The following is a 17,502-nucleotide window of genomic DNA, read 5'->3' on the forward strand; positions in this document are numbered from 1 at the left end:
CCTCTGATCTCATAGTAGGCTGGGCACTCGCAAACATAGTGCTACTTCGACTCAACCCCCGTCTGACAGTCTACATGTCCGTCCTCTTTGAGTATCCACTCAACTCTGCTAATCTCTATCCTCAATCTATGGGATGATACCCTAACCTGGCTAATGGCTATCCTCATAGCATGGGACATGAAGACGTCAAGATAACCTAGTCTCTATATGAAACCATCTCCTGTGAATCTCATGAAACAATCTCTATAGTATTGCACCTTGTGAATCTCATGAAAACAATCTCTATAGTAATGCACCTTGGCAGGCAATGGGCCTACTAGTGTGATCCATGTGTTACGTGTGTATAGCCCCAATACATTGTATCGGATCACCTCGTTCCTGTCCTCATGTGTAAGCCTGATGTATGGGGAATCTAGTCATACTAAAATGGACGGAGCCGGTCCTTCTGTAGTCCATGTGCCTAAAACCAAGTGAGTATTGTGTCATACCTGGATGAATGCTCTCCTCTAGCTGCTCTCTGTTGTGATGACTGTAGTGCAAGTCGGAGGAGTCAAAGTGGATCCATGTCCCTCACCCATTGTATGCAAGTGACTGTCTGGAACACGACCTCCATCAACATAGGAGCCGCAGCAAACTCTACCTAGATGATCCAGTGGGGGACAGATGGTTTGCTACATATCATCTGTGATAACATCATGATCTGAGAACGCCCTATGCGTTGTTAATCTGTCGGGGATAAATCCGGTGCCTAGAAGGGAGCTGCATACGTAAGTGTCGAGGTGACTAAGGTGTCCAAAAGCCAACCCTTCATCCTTGGCTCTTGAAAATGCCACTAGTTGCATATCCTCCAGTGAGTCTATCCTTTGCTACCTGTCTCATAGAGAAGCATGGACTACGTTCCAAACACCATCTCTCATCATCAAACGATGCATCTTTATTTGCCATGTTGGGAAGTTGGCCCCGTTGAATTTCTCAATTGTTGTGTAGCTTTTGTTGACTTCCATGTGGACGTAGAATTCTTAATTTTGGTGAGTGCAGGAGCTCTAATGTGATGATTTTACTTGATTTCTGAATACCCCTTAGTTCATTAATTGTGACAAAATGAGCAACATACAATTGTCCAATAACCCAATGTATCATGCTAGGACGAAGCACATTGAGGTGCATTTTGTGAGAGAGAAGGTTCTGGCATGTGATGTGGATTCGGTTATGTTCGCGTCGAAGTTGAGGTGGCCAACATATTCACGAAAGCATTGGGCACAAAGGATCAAGTGGCTGACATCTTCAAAAAGACATTGGGTACAGAGAAGCTTGAAAGGGTTAAAAGCCTACTTAGAGTACAAGGTATATGGAGTTAAGCTTGACGGGGAGTGTTGAGATATCAAGCTCAACCAGTGCCCAAACCCCTCTCTCTCTCTCTCTCTCAAAACCAATGACACCGCAGAGACTCTAAACCGCACCCTCCATGAGGTTAGCCACTTCCTCCAAGCGGCAACCTGGGCCCCATTTCTGCCGTGAGGATATTCAATCCTTAAGGAGGTCAGACCAATCGTTGGGGACTACCCCTCCAGAAGTTTAACTATAGCTTGAGAGTATTACCACACCCTACTCTCAGCTGAGCCGAAACCCCCCTAGCACAAGGATGCCTACGAGGGTATGGCACCACATTCAGCTTGTGTTTCAAACTTCCTTGGGACAGCTCTGGATCTCCCTTTTTCCACTGAGGAGATTATGCTGGTCCTCTTGGCACTCCCCCGCAAGAAGTACCCCAGGGAAGATGGGCTCCTATCTTCTCTCTTCATGTAGCATTGGGACCTCATGAAGGCTGGCCTCTAGGCAGCTTTCCATGAGGTCATGCATACCGGATCCCTTCTTGAGAGCATGGCAAAGGGTCTCATTTACCTCGTCCCGAAGGAGGGAGGGTCGCAAACTCTAGATTCGCGAGTGGAGGCCCATCACCCTCTTAGGGACCGCCTATAAAATCCTCTCCAGGATGCTCAATCTCCGCCTTTAGCCTCACCACGCAAATCTGATCCACTCAAACAAACAGGTTTCATGCAAGATAGGAGCATCCTAGATAACATTTTCACCTTTTGGGAGGCGACCGCAAACACCTGTGTTACATGCGGAAGCTCTGGGAGTCTTCTTTCAGCCCTAAACACCATCCTGGAACATGCTGATGCAAAACGCAAGTAGATGATAGAGGAGAGAGAGAGAGCTAGCTGAGTATTCACTATATTCCTAAAGTACAAAAAGGTAGTACAGATCCTGCAGCCATGGGCTGCCTTCATGAAAAGGTGGGTAACCTATTCTAAAGCCTAGTCTAGTGATCCAGCTCTGGCTGGACTAAATGGTCTCAACAATGAGCACTTGTGCCTTTTTATAGGCCTTGGAATGACTTAATGAGCTGGCCGACTGCTGGTCAGCCAACTCCTGGACAAAAACCATTAATCTTGCTGCAACTGACTGATCATATTCTAGTATATGCTGGCCGACAGCCCCCTTGTCCACCACCACCAGTCATTCGCTTGCCAAAAACAGGCTAACAACAACACATACTCCAAAATTTATCTTGTTGCTCTTCAAGACTAGCTTTGAGATCAGCCCTGCACATGTCTTGTACATGACATCCCCCTCTGCTAAACTTGATGATGGGATTCCAACTTCTATTCTTGGATGCCTGTCATCATCCCATTGTCTATTCACGGAGTCCCCATGTCATCCTTCTCTCTCTAGCAACCTTTTCACTGAAAACCCGGCCCAGTCACCAACTCCACTCTAACTCTGATGAAGATCTATGTTGGAATATATCATCTCTAGAGGGTCTACAACACCTTTTTCATGCTTGTACTGGTCATTTTATGAGACCCTGCATTGGCATATTTCGCAGATATTATTTAAGATTTTTCTACCATTTTTTAGGCATTTTATGCTTCTAGGACAGCTGCCTGCTACAGCTGGCCAACCAGCACTCTTGAGGGATATATGAGGGTGCTCACACTTCCCTTTAGTTTTCATCTCATTCTTGCATATCTACTGTAAGCACCTACGGGCTTCCCTCATGCTCATTTTCAGCAATAATCAACTGTTTCCAGCCTTCTACAGTTTGTGCTTTGGGCCTACAACTTGTGATGCTCTTTCTTTCAATCTATGCATCTGTTGCATCTGTACATGACAACCTGGATCTGAGGAGAGCTCCTTGTAGCTTCTTCTCGACTTCAAGAAGACCTATGACAGAGTGGATTGGGCCTTCCTACAGGGGACCATGATCCGCCTAGGCTTCTCACCACCATCGTGGGTATGAGGCGTCTCTTCCTTATACCCATTGTTAACGTCCACAATCATGTTTTCATACACAGAGGGAGACTATCACTTTGCTATCTCTTTGTGTGGTAGGGCTGCCCGCTAGCTCTCTTCCTCTTTCTTTTTGTCACACAGAGGCGATGCACTGCTACCGCCAGGCTCAGGACACACGACTCCAAGCTCTCCATCTCCCTATTTTCACTCTTGAGGAGGTCTTGATTCCCAATTTGCCTATGACACTGCTACCTGGAGGGCTCGGAGGGTAACCTTCATTGATTTGCGACAACAATTTGCTTAGCCTCAAGGAGCTAGGATCAACTCGCACAAGTGTTGTTGTTTCTGAGTCAGCAAACACGTAGACCAACTTGGAGGCTAGTTGACCGTTTCTAGTAGATCCCCCTTGGCACTCTAGTACGTTGCCTTGGATGTCAGGTTTTTGGAAGTATAGAAACTTCTAGTGATGTGCCGATGAAGATATGTCCTTTTTCGTCAGCACTGCCAAGCGATGGACAATTGGGCTATCTTTTTAGGCTTAGGGGCCAAGGTAGAGAACCTATGTATGCATAAATTGGGAGCAACAAAGGAAAAAACCCAATTTTTTGTCAATGTAGAAGCTCCAATTTGATGTTGGAGGCTTAATGTTAAAAAACCTCATATCCTTGCGGACACTCAATCTCCAATTTGATGAATTTCTCCATGTTGGAAAAAAGCCCCAAATTTCTCAAGTTGAAGAAGCTTTAATTGCTAATTTCTCATTCAATCTGTGAAATCTCCAAATCTCTACAAAAAAACAAGTTAAAAATAGCTCTCAGAATATTCACCTCAACTAAACTTTGATGTTGTAGGAGCTGTGTGGCTACACTAAAGGTCTGCTGGAGGCAGCACCATCAAAATGGATCAATGATGATGACAATGATGGCGGCAGCACTCTTAGTGGGTTCACCCTAGCTCTGATACCATGTTGGTATCCACAGAATCAGAGAGCAAGCTATGGAGGGTGGAAGATATCCATGATGTGAGTGTGGAAAAGAGAGATGAGGATTCAAGGAGAGAGATGAAGTTCAAGCCATGACAATGGAGGAGAGAGAGAGAGTTATATTAAACGTCTTCAAAAGACCCAGTGGATCTATGAGATCAAAAGTGATACAATAGTGTCCGTGTAATCTCATCACAGTACAAAAGAAAACAGAAACTAGAGCTATGACCCAGGAATGTCAAATCTGAGCCATATGATACAAAGTGGGACCATCATCATTATACAACCTATGGAGCTAACCCCACGGTAGGAGGAGGAGGCCTTCAAGGATATCGAGCATGGGGTTAGCCTGCAGAAGGCTTTGCAGATCCGCCAGGCGTGGGAAGGTGGCTCTATGCCTCTCCAAGTTCTCCTCAAGCTAGGGCTGAGAGTAAGAGAGAAATGAAATGAAATGAAATGAAATGTTATATTAACGTCTTCAAAAGGCCAAAGTGACCTATGAGACCAAAGTTACAACCATGTGACATCTGATACACTGTTTGGAAAAGAAAAGAAAGAACTGAAGGTAAGTATCTAGCCCTACAATACATCAGTAGGGAGCATCCGGAAGCAGCAACTAGGAAGAGTGGGAAGTTAATGCTACTAGTCAAAATGGACATGGATACATAATATGGGGGAGTACAAAAGTGACAGTGAGTACAACAGTATATGGCTGGAGTGGTAATCATCCTAGGAGCTCTAGCATGGGTCTCTGCCGGATGGCCTGGATATCTTGCTTGGTCGGAGCCCAATGCCTCGCAATGATGCTCTGAATCCTCCGGTGTAGGCACCGTCTCCAATGTGAGGATCCGCGAACCCTCGGGCATCTGGATCTCCCAACTCGACAGCTCTCTCAACTAGAGTCCCACGGGGTGCCTGCTACTGGGCTTTCGGCTGTGTCCCCTCCCGGGTAGTCCCTCTAAAGAAGTCAGTAATCTGTCTCTGTGTGGACTCCCTGCCAGTCGAGCGTCTGCTCCTGATAATGGACTCTCTGAGCCTGCGGATCTCCAGGAGAGATAAAAACCCAAGCATCTCTGATCACAATAGTCCGTGACTCTAGCCAGTGGTCCAAATCTCTCAAAGGCAATCGTAGCGCCCTCGAATCTCATAATATGCTGTGCAGCGACAGATGTAGTGCTCCTCTGTCTCTGGCTCTATCCAACAAATCTGACAAATCCTGTCGCCTGGAGGTATACCTCTAAATCTGCCTGTCTCTATCTCTAACTGATGTGAAGAGGTGCGGATCTGCCCAATGGCGCACCTCAATCCATGAGACAGATGGGTATCCATGTAGCTCGGTCCAAGTATAAAGCCATCCTCAGTGGTGCGGAGAAGATGGTCTCTATAGAAAGCCATCTTCGTCCCCAACTCCTATGAGGGTTCTAGCCATGTCCTCCTAGTGTCCAACTAAATGAGGTCCAGTGTCTGATGACTCTACTAATCTCAGAATGTGTCAAGATGAGAGAGGGTGCCTCTAGAGAGTACTGGAAGGTGGAAGTCTGTCTAAACTAAACCCATGGAGCTCAAACTAGGATGCTATCTGCGCATACCAACATGAAGTGTCTCCCTCCATGGCTAGCTGATGAGAGGACTCTAAAGCAAGTCGTGCATACCGGTGTCGGGGAAGCTCCAGGTGCTATGAATGAAGGACACTGATCTGGCAAGAGCCTCAACTACAATCGGTGGTGCTCCCATCTCAGCTCTGATAATCTCATGGGGTACCAAGGCCTTAGCCCGAATCATCCTGGAGATCATGGACACAAGTGGTCTCTGCATCGATCTCCATCCATCGTATGTGCGTCCTAATCGACTGTAACGATCTAGGCTAGGCCCCCAGATCTGTACTCCATAGCATCGCCGATGTGACCAACATGTCAAAAAGCCACAGCTTAGTGCATGGCTCCTGAAACTGTACCTGTGAGCACATCCTCTCTAGACCTCCTAGTGCTGCATATCCTCTAGTCAGTCTGGCCTCTGCTGCCCCCCTCATGGAAAATGTGGGCCCAGTGAACACCACTCCAAGATATGTGTATGAGTCAACATACTCCACTGTCTCTTGCCCATATGTGAAAATAGGCGCTGATCTCCAGACCCACTGAGCTGTAGTATTAAACACCATAACCTTGGTCTTACCAAGGTTAACTGAGAGCCCACTATCCTGTGCATAAGCATGTAAAGTATCCAAGTGCCTTTGCATACCCTCTGGTGAGTCTGCTCTATAAGCACAATATCATCAGCATATAAGAGCAGAGGTATCCAAGTGCCAATCAACTGGGCTCCTCTGTCCCCTCGTGTCCCAATATAATCAGAGATCTCATCAATGTATAGTCCAAATAGAGTCAGAGAGAGCGGGCAACCCTGTTTCACCCCTATAGTGGAGTGTATTGGCTCCTATAGTGGAGTGTATTGGCTGGGAGAGACCCTCTTAAGTCCACACCTGCCCAACTACTGTCTCATAAAGTGCCATAATACCCCAAATGAGCTCACATGGAACCCCCAAGTCTTGCAGCCTACGCATCAGTCTAGCTCTGGGCACTGTGTCAAAGGCCTTGCGGAAATCCACAAAGCCACAGTAGATCCCTCTCCCATGCGCTCTGCCCTCCTCAATGATAGCCTTGAGGGTAAAGATATGATCCAAAGTAGAGAATCTCCTCCTGAAACCGGCCTGTCCCTGAGCTCGGACCCCTTGTCTCTCTGCCCATCTGCTCAACTCCTGCTCAAGAATAGAGGCATATAGCTTGGCCAACGAGTGACCAATCATAATGGTGCGGTAGTTAGTCGGCAGGCTTGGATCTCCAAACTTGAGTACCGGCACAATCGTGGAAGTACTCCAAGTCCCAGGAAACCCCTCACACATGGCTCTATTAAACATGAGAGCTAGCAAGTCTGCAATCATATCTCTAGCATGTATGAAATGCTCGGCTACAATGCCCTCATGATCATGTGCCCTCCCTATATGCAATCTGTTGATGGCCCTCCTCACCATCTCTGCTGTGAAGAAGGTAGAAGTGGGTGGACAGGGCTCTGGAGGTTCGGTAGTGGTGGTTGCTCTGGTACTATGTAGAGGGAGGTTGCATACTCGCCCCATGTATCTGGAGAGGTAATGGCCAGAGGCGGGGGGTGCTCTCTAAGCAATCTCCAGGCCTCCCCAGAATCCTGACTCAAAAACAGCTGACACATGTCTCTCTCCAGCCGAGCTAAGAATGCTCTCTTCTTCCGCCGAATGAGGCATCGGAAGATGTTGCGTGGCTGTCTATATGTAGTAACACCTGTGGCCACCTCTCTCTGTAGCCGGGCTCTGAGCTCCCTACAGTCATCATCATACCAACTTTGTCAGGATCTGTGTGAGCTCTGCTAATGGCCTTTGCGGATCCTCTGCACTCAACAAGCTGTAGATCTCTGCAGTGTATACTCCATCAGTCTCTCTATATCTCGGGTGATAGGAGGACTGCCCAACCTGGCGGGTACTGTAGTGGAAATCCACCGTAACTCCGATGGGCCTGGGGCCAATCGCAAAATCCTGGATACTCGGGATGAAGGCTAGCAAGGCTAAAACATAATCCATTGTGTTGGCCCCATGTCTGTGTGGAAAGCAAGTAAAGCCACTGGCAAGTGGATACCTCTCTAGGCCATTTAAAATGGCCAGCCCATGTGGAGTCCCCATCTCCAAGTGGTATCTCCCATACTCATATACTCCACCTCATCCTGTGATCTCCGAGTCAAACACATCTCCTCCACATCTATCTCTCTCAACATCTCCTCCGAAGTGTCAAAGAAGGAGGTCTGGTACTGAGCCGTTCGAGCATTAAAGTCCCCAAGTATGATAACATGTAGAGAGAGAGAGAGAGAGAGAGAGAGAGAGAGAGAGAGACCACAAGAGAGAGATGTTGCACAACTCAAATGATACTCACTGATTAATGGAACAACCCAAGTACATGCTTTTATAGGCAGCAAGCCTCATCTTTTGACCTAGACCTTAATAAGAGTTGTTCACACCCTAAGGCGGTGTTCACACCAGCTAACTCCGAAATACCCAACAGTGGGACAGCTCCTCCATGGGAATCAAGTGAAAGGTTTAAGAAAATACATTAGGGGGGAAGGGAGGGCTGAAGTGAAGTTTGCAACTTTCGGGAACCAAGAGCTTGGAGATTGCACACATAGACCTTGCACAGCTTGTATGTATGAGAGGTTTAAGAAAATACATTAGGGGGGAAGGGAGGGCTGAAGTGAAGTTTGCAACTTTCGGGAACCAAGAGCTTGGAGATGGCACACATAGACCTTGCACAGCTTGTATGTATGAGCAAACAAGAAGGGTGAAACTGAATTTATAGGGATAATGAGTTTAAAAATCACTCTTACTTTAGTTTTGTGCTTTTAATACCTCCACATTAGGGTTATCTCCCCTCTAGGTGCCCCATGTCCAACCTCCAGCCTAGCCCCGCACTAGTGTGCACCTATCCTGGGCTGAACATCATACACTCCCTTCGAGGGAGGTTAGAGCTCCTCATTGGCAACTCTAGCAATATGCAGCAACACTGTGCAGCAGTTCTCCACACAAGGAGTGGAGGCACATTCCTCACTATGGGCCCGGACTACCCGACATGGCACTATAGGCCCTAGTGTGGCTTTTCCCTCCCTACCCCCCTCCCCCAACATAGACTCCCTCCGAGAGCGGCTGGCCGAAGAGGGAGCCCGCGCGTCCCCCCCCCCCCCCCCCCCCCCCCCCCCCCCCCCCTTCTTACCTTCTTATTTATACCTCGCTTGAGGGATGTACATGTTGCTCCACTTGAGAGCTGTTTTGAGTTGAGTCTTGGGGATGTTTTTCCTTTTATGACTAATGCAGGATCTTTTCTTGGCAAAAGGATTTAAAAAACTGCTAACCCATGTTACACTCCCTGTCTGAAATTGGCATTTTGTCCAGCCCTAAAAGGGGATTTATCTAGATTATTCTTTATTTATTAGATTTTACCCATCTTTTTGGTGTCTTGCTGCTGGCCGACTGCCCTTTCACTGGCCGACCAACAGCCCCCTTGACTATATACAGCATTGCCTCTTCATTCAGTTTTTCGTACCACTTCATAGACATATCCGGTACCACATCATCTATCTGCTGCTGCTGCTGCTGCCGGTGCCGGTGCCTGCCCTACGTCAGGATTCAGCACATCTTCTTCGTAGACAGCATATCTGCAGCGTTTTCCTTCAGCAGCATACCTTGGGACAAAAGCCCACTCTATGCTACATATCATCAGTGTTTTACATCAGTTCATGGGACAGCAGCCCTCTCTGCTACATACAGCACCTCAACAATTATGTTCATGGGACAGCAGCACTCCCTGCTACACAATACAGCACTTCAGCAATAGTCACAAGGGACGAGGGACGGTAACAGGGGACAGGAACGGGAGGGGGACGGCCATAAGTAGGAAACGGGGACGGGGGAGGGAAAGGGGACTTAGAAAATACTTTTTTTTAAAGTTTTCTACTCTACACTTATTCTACTTTGGAAGTGCATCAAAATGAGCACAAATTTACACTAAAATGGTAAGCTTTTGAGTCATATTAACAAAATACGCCGATCAAAGAGTGAAGGCGTTGACGGTTGATTGTATTAAGGCTGAAGCATGGAAAGACTCAAAAGTGCTAAAGCCTAGAGCTAAGTAGTAAGGCCCATGAATCATGATCCATGAAACATCATCCACGTGAAGTGCTCGCCTCATGGTCATGGGTAGCTTGTGCCAAAGGAACATCAAGCTCATCCTCACTGGCATGTTGCTGCTGCACCTCATCCTCTTGTTACTCTTCTTGTTGACTATCTCCCACTCGGTGAAGGGATCTGCCTTCTTGGTCACGCTCTTGCAAAGCATACACAAGTTCGCGCTGACAAAGACAAGGTCATTGGCACGCTCTACCCCGAGTCGATTCCTCTTCCTAAAGGCAATGTGGTTGTAGGTGCTCCAAAGTTGCTCCAAGCAAGAGGAGCTAACGGCCTGGCTAAGTATGCGAATGGCCAGCTTGGAAAGCTGGTCCCTAATCTTGCGCCTAACCGATGCATTAGGCACAAGACGGTCCAAGATGATCCTCCACCCAACGCTCACCTCCCGGTCGCTCTCTTGCTTGTTGCCTTGGAATTCAGGGTCCACCACATAAGCTGCTGCATGCAATGGAGAGTAGTAGGAATTCCACCACATAAGCTTGTCGAGAAGTTCCCGTCTCTTTTCAGACGTGGCATTCATGTAAAACCGCACCTCATGCCCACTCTCATGCAAAAGGCGGACTCGCACTTTGTCGGCACCACCCATTTGCCGGTATGGGCAAATCTTGCATGCCCATGGCCGAGAATCGCCTCCATAAGCGGATGGGGTATAGTTAACCTCCTCCCACCATGTCCATCCCGTCATCCTTCTGCGGGAAGCCCCAACACGTGAGGATGCCATGGTTGAAGATGGCTTGACAGAGGGAGAGAGAGGGAGAAAGGCTTGAGGGAGGGAGACTAGAGACTAAAGTGCTTGTGTGAGAGGCTTGGAAGTTGGAAGAGGCTTGAGGGAGACAGACTAGATAGTAGAAAGTAGAGATTAGAGTGCTTGTGTGAGAGGCTTGGAAGTTGGAAGAGGCTTGAAAGTTGAGGGAGAGAGACTTGAGATTAGAGTGCTTGTGTGTGTGTGTGGCTTGCCACTTGAAGCTTGAGCCTTGAGCAATGAGCAAAGACTCAAGAGACTTGAACTTCCTTGAAGACTTGAAGGTGTGTGAGAGGAAGTGTGTGTGTGTGTGCTTGTTCTTATATAGATAGGCAAGAGAGAGGGGCAAGACTCAAGAGAAGAGGCAAGGACCAAGGGCCAAGGCAAGAGGGCCACTATGGGCCCTTGTGACCATGGGCCAAAATGGCCTAAATACGCCCCTCAACAGCCAGAAAACGGTCACAAAACTGACCGTTACAATTCGCCAACGGTTAGCTGCCGTCCCCCGCAGGAACCGTCCCAGCTGGGAGCCGTCCCCACCCCCCCGTCCCTTGTGAGGGACGCCTCCAAGGGGACGTTCATCCGTCCCCATTTCTGCCACATCCCGGAACGGCGTCCCCGTGTCCCAGCCTCCCGTCCCCTATGACTATGACTTCAGCGTTTTATCCTCAGTACATATCTTGGGATAGCAGCCCACTCTCTGCTATAGTTCTTCATCGTTTTTCTTCTACAGTTTACCTTGGGACAGCAGTCCACTTTCTGCTCACCATCTCACACCACTCCAGACGGCAGCCCTCTCAGCTCCTCTCCATCCCTCAGGTATTGCAACACCCTTGTCACCAGATCTTCCACCACTTCCATCACTCGGGATGGCAGCCCTCTCTGCTCCTCACCACCCCTCAGGTATTGTAGCACCCTTGTCACCAGAGCTTGCACCACTCAGGACAGCAGCCCTCTGTGCTCTTCATCGCCATTCAAGTACAGCAACACCCTTGTCACCAGAGCTTGCACCACTCGGGACGGCAGCCCTCTCTGCTCTTCATCACCATTCAGGTACAGCAGCACCCTTGTCACAAAAGTTTGCATCATCATCGACATCATCATCACTTCAACTTCCACTGCCCACTGCGACTTCAGAGTGCCTCTGCATCCACCGACACGAGCCTTCAACACCGACCACTTCACGGAGTGCCTTGGCCTCACATTGACTTTAACCTTCATCACCGATCATGCTTCAGCTCCGACACCCTCTTTGCTTCTGCACTGGTCTACTACTCAAAGTCACCTCACATCAAAGGGCTCTTGTACATATTTTCACTCACCCATTTCATGCTGTGTTGTTTTGCTCTGATCTCTCGTACATCTGGTCCTTTCGTCCTGTTGCCCTCACACTCCCTTGGTCCATAGAGCATCAACCCATGCCCCATGCCATGAATGTCGCACCTTTCTCTACTACAGGCCCCCACTGTTGCTCTCCCCCCCATCTCCATGGATGTACCCATACCCCATGCCATGAATTTAGCACCTTTCTCTACTACAGGCTCACTGTGGGGCTCTCCCCTCCATCCCCACAGATGTAGTCTCCCTATGAAAGCAGCCATCATTGGAGGGAACCCAACCCCCCCCCCACCCCCCCCACCCCCAAATCCCCCATCTTTGTAAGTTCCACCTCCTTAAGAGGGTTGTAATCTGCTCTTGAGAAGATGTTTCATCTTTATACTGATGGAAGGATCTTTTCTTGAAGGAAAAAAAAAAAGCACTACTGGATGGGTATGCATCAATCGCTTTTAGAATGGAGTATATCACGAGAGTTTCAGCAAGAGGTTTCTCAACACATGCTTGTATAGGACTCTTATAAATGGCAAGTGCTTAATCACAGGCTTTGTTGAGAGATACATTTGCATGTATTTGGGTATGCATCAATCACTTTTGGAAATCATTTTTGGAATGGAGTCTATCACGAGAGTTTCAGCAAGCGGTTTCTCAACCCATGCTTGTATAGGACTCTCATCAATGGCAAGTGCTTAACCACGGGCTTTGTTGAGAGATACATTTGCATGTACTTGAGTCGACAAAATGAGGGCACAATTTAAGCTTCAAAAAAAGAAGTCAGAGCTAACTTGCAATTCTCAAGGCATCCAGTACCTTGGGTAAGTGCAGACTTGTCAATTCGTTTGTCAAGTCCCCATCTCAAAACTAAACCGCTGAGGACAGTTGTAGTCTTAGTGGGGGAGAATATGACACACCTTGCCCAAACAGTGTTCAGATAAAAACAAGTTTTGTTTTAAGCATCTAAATACAGGCTGCCCAAGGATCAAGTTACTTTATACATGGATGAAGGTGAAACCAGGTCCAGGCTGCATAAGCAGGCAGTTATGGTCAGTGAGAACATGGGACACAGCAGAAGACAGGGCAGGACACCCGCAAGCTGGGCAGCAGATGGGAACATAACAGGCCAAGCATATCGCTCAACCCTAGAAGATGCAAAAATTAATTCTTTTGTGAATAAAAATATGTCCTGAGCAGCCTATCTGCTCTGGAAAAAAAAAAAAAAATTTGATGTGAGAATTAAGATGCCACAAGCGTAGATTCGAACCCTTAACCTCCTCATTGAGAGGTGTGGGCCGTACCGCTGGACTGTCTGCCCCAAATTTGATTTCAAGCCTGGTTCAATGATTCTCTATTTCTCTCAGGTTCCCAGCCTGCTCATTTTCATAGACCATTTTCTTTATCACATGCGTTCTCTTAGTCTACCTCTGTAATCTCAGCTGTCACTCTAAGGTGGCCAACACAGTTCTTTAACAGTACGCCAAATGCATCCTTGCTAGGGATGATGCAGCATGAGCTTAAATGGGTAGCTTCAGAATTCATGTAAAGGTAGTACCATAAGAAATCTAGAAGTTAACCCATAAACATGAAGCAAAGATCAGATCACACCAAGGTGCATGCAAACAAAACTAACTGCAAAGCATACAATGTACCCAACCCATCTATATAAAGTAGCCAAGGTTGATCGTATCATAGTGTCAACCACCCTATAACTATTCTTAGCTCAAATTGAGATTACGATACATGTAAAGTGTCATTTCTGTGACAGTATTGAAATCATATTTTATGTATTCTTATTGTTTATGATTTGCATTTTATATATTGTAATTAAATTTAGATCTAATATTAGAATATTATACCTAATATATTATATCCAAATACAATATACTATGGTGTTATATGAATCATTTAATATACTAATCATCGTTCAATTCTTTGTTATTTAAGCTAAGCTTTAGCAGGTAGAGAAGGGCTGCATGCCTATTGTAAATGTTTTCAAGTGCCATGCGAAATGCTCCCATCCCAAGCCTCTCCACAGGAAATGCTGCCTGCTTTTTCATTAAAATAGGTTAAAAATTGGCTGGAAAATTAAGAAAATTATTGTAACCAAGTATGATGCATCACCTGATAGTCGAAGTCATCGGCTGCAAAATAAACCGGGGGTTGGCTACCAGACGTTCCTCCCGGACAACCACCCGATCGCAACACATCGCATAGCACCTTTTGAGCATGGTAAAAGAGGTGAACGAAGGGTATCACATTATTTCCATTTGTTCTTGCAATCCTTCTAGTTGTTTCAAGAACACCACGGTGAAGCCTTTTTATATCAAGAAAGTGAGCAGTTGGTGATGTTGAGCAAAATATTTTCATAAAAGGCAGAGATTTTAAATGACTGAGCTCGGCATTGAGCACTATAGTTTTTATTTTTTATTTTTTTGTGATGGAGCAATAGCGATTTTTGAAACCAAGATCTCTCACATTTCACCATATCTACTGTGACACGTCACACACCTCACTCCTGGCAGGCCTCCATCAAGGACGGGCTGCCCGGGATGGCCAAAAGAGAGCAGACATCAGGGCTGACATTGAGGTGGACAGCATGCGGACAGCAGCACCCACAGCTGTTCCGGCTGGTCATGCACATCAAGGTGATGGTGGCCCTTTTATGAAGCTTGTCATCATGCTTGGTCTCCTTGTTAGAAGACTCTCTTTCAAGAATGCACAAGATTGTGGATAGATAAGCCAACCATATAAAGGGTGAAAGCCTTTGAAAACGAAAGTTGAATGATGTGTTGGAAATCAATGCTCCACCCTCCTCACCATGCCAAAGCACCCTCCTCACCATGCCAAAGTAGGATGCATGCAAATAGACCACACTCTAGGGTAGAAGGATATCTTCACGGGACACCTTGTCCTCGGGTTGTGGGGTTGGTTCATGTACCCATGTACCCAATTGGAGCATGGTCGGTCAGGGTATGGTTAGCTGCAATTCGTTGGTCCAACAATAGTTGACATGATACATTGCCGCCACTAGGAAAAAATATATGGTCTAGTGGTGGCTCCTATCTTGCATATCTTATCTTGTAGATATTGAGATCTATCTTCGCTACAATAGTGCACCCTTGTACGTGCATGACGTTCTCTGTCTAGAGTCTACATAGATTGCCATCAAAGCTCTTTGCCGAAGCGCACCAGAGGGCAGACATCGTCAGTTTGTAACTTTAGTTTGCCAGTAATTCAACGTGGATCAAGGATTCACGAGATCAGTTGTTATGTACCTAGAGCTAATCCTCCAATTAGCAGGCCTAATCCAGCAAGGTTTCGGGACCATGGGATTAGGAGATAGCAAGCAGATACGGTGGGATAAGGTTCAGAGTTAATAAACTAGGCTATTGGCTATCTATAGCACGTTAACTATTTATAGCAGGAGTTATCATTATATAAGTGATGCCTTGGGTTATTATTCGTGTGTGTCAATTGTCCGGTGCGCTTTTGATGGGTCTGTGCCTGGACCAGAGTTTCTATTCTTGCCGTGGACATGGCACATCACAGATAGTCTTGATGAGGGCTCATATAGGTAGGCGTTGGAGGTATGGGACGACAATGCTGATTTGCATGTATTTGTGGAGTGGGACCTTAGCCCTTGGCTCGGGGGTGGATCGAAGAATTGATCCTATGGTTGTGTGGTGAGCTTTCCTGCACCCCTTCTATTTGGTTTTCTCTAATCTTGTGTTGGACTGTGTTTAGGAGATCTTGGTTGGACAAGCCTGAGAGGCCTCTAGTCAGCACTAATGTCCCATACCACCAGCACCTACCCACAAGGGCCCTCGGCAAGACTCTCTGTGATCTTCCATGTCCACGGTAGGAGTAGAAACTCTGGTGCAGACACAAAGCCATCAGAAGTGTACCAAACAACTGACACACGAATAATAACCCAAGGCATCACTTGTATAGTGATAATTGCCGCTATAAACAGATAACCTGCTACTATAGATAGTCAGTAGCCTAGTTTATTAATTTTGCCCCCTAACCCTGATAGATTAGGCTTGCTAATCCAAGGATCAGCTCTAGGTACATAACATCAACTGGCGGCAATTAGGATTGACAAATCAAGTGAAGATTACACATGGGGGAATAGAGTTGGAACTCTCCCGCCTCTCAAGGGTCATAGCAAGATGAACTGCATTCAAAAGATCATGGGGCCGATGTGCACAAACATCTACATGCAAGAAAGGTTTTAAACCATCCACACACCGCTCAACTTGTTGTGACCACAAGACAGATCCGTCCACTTTATCCATCAACGAAGATGTGACCCAACAGACACAGTCACTAGCTACAGTACCGTAGGCTTCCACTTCAATGGTGAAGTGGAGTCCCACACCCATTCCAGAGGAGGTGGAATCTAAAGACGAAGATGATAAGCTTGCTGAGGCGTGGAGAGGAAAGTGCCATATCCGAAGTGGGTGAAGCAACTTTTTGGCGGGAAAGATCCCCTAGCTCTTGATGATGGAGCGAGAACATGTTCACCATTCAAAGAGATTAGAGAAGCAAAAGAAGGGGCATGCACACATTGTCAATATGGCCTTGATGGCTGAGATAATGAAGGTGCAAGAACTAGCAAGTTAGAGGACGTAGTGGCAGATCCAAACTGGAAGGAGGCCATGCAGAAAGAGTACGACTCCATAAGGAACCACACTTGGGGATCTAGTAGATCGTCCAGAGAGACGCAAGGTCATTAGAACAAAGTGGAAGGCCAAGTATAACTCTGATAGTACATTAGAGAAGTACATGGAATGGCTAGTGGCGAAGGGCTCTACACAAGTTGAGGGATTGACTTTTAGGAGACATTCGCCTCCACAACTAGATTAACCACCATTCGCACAGAACTAGCTTTGGCTACTGATGGGACGTGGTCAGTAACGCAGGTGGATGTGAAGTCCACCTTTTTTAATGGACATCTCAAGGAGGAGATGTATGTTAAACAGCCCCAAGATTTGTGATGCCCGGTTTATAAAGCAAGGTATGTAGGCTCCAGAAGGTATTGTGTGGGGTGAAATTGTTAGCAATCATCTCTTGTCTGTACATATCACACATCAGGGCCTTTGTTGTGGGTGTGCCCACCCGTGTAGGTAGTTCCCTATTTTTTTCCTCATTTGTCCATTTCCCTAATTTTGCTGGCTGTGGGGAGGCTATTTGTGACATGTGTACTGTCAGCTATTGTATTACTCGCCGACTGGGTTTTTCCTGAGTATTGTGCTGGCCGACTGGGTCTTCCTCTATTCGTGGGCTTTTCTTGTGTTGTCGCAGTTGAAGGACAAGGAGCTGTTACCCTCTACTCGGAAAGAGCGGGAGGCTCAGGCACAGTTGTGGGATCGTGTCAATGCCCGTGTGCGTTCT

At 46.9% G+C, this 17,502-nt stretch overlaps 1 protein-coding gene across 4 annotated transcripts in view; it reads right to left on the reverse strand.

Annotated features, from left to right (window-relative positions):
• The window catches only part of LOC147640131 (hydrolase family protein / HAD-superfamily protein), a 53,612-nt gene that overhangs the window by 15,034 nt on the left and 21,076 nt on the right, over window positions 1-17,502 (reverse strand). For all 4 annotated transcript variants that reach the window (XM_086777490.1, XM_086777499.1, XM_086777507.1 and 1 more), the window contains exons 8-9: window positions 14,227-14,322; window positions 14,083-14,150 (exon numbers count right to left, since the gene is read on the reverse strand). In XM_086777490.1, the coding sequence (XP_086633616.1) occupies window positions 14,083-14,150; window positions 14,227-14,322 (164 nt within the window). The remainder of the gene's footprint in view (window positions 1-14,082; window positions 14,151-14,226; window positions 14,323-17,502) is intronic.

This window comes from Cibotium barometz, chromosome 3 (assembly GCF_041138505.1).
Source record: "Cibotium barometz isolate CiBa-2024 chromosome 3, ASM4113850v1, whole genome shotgun sequence".
NCBI lineage: Eukaryota > Viridiplantae > Streptophyta > Polypodiopsida > Cyatheales > Cibotiaceae > Cibotium > Cibotium barometz.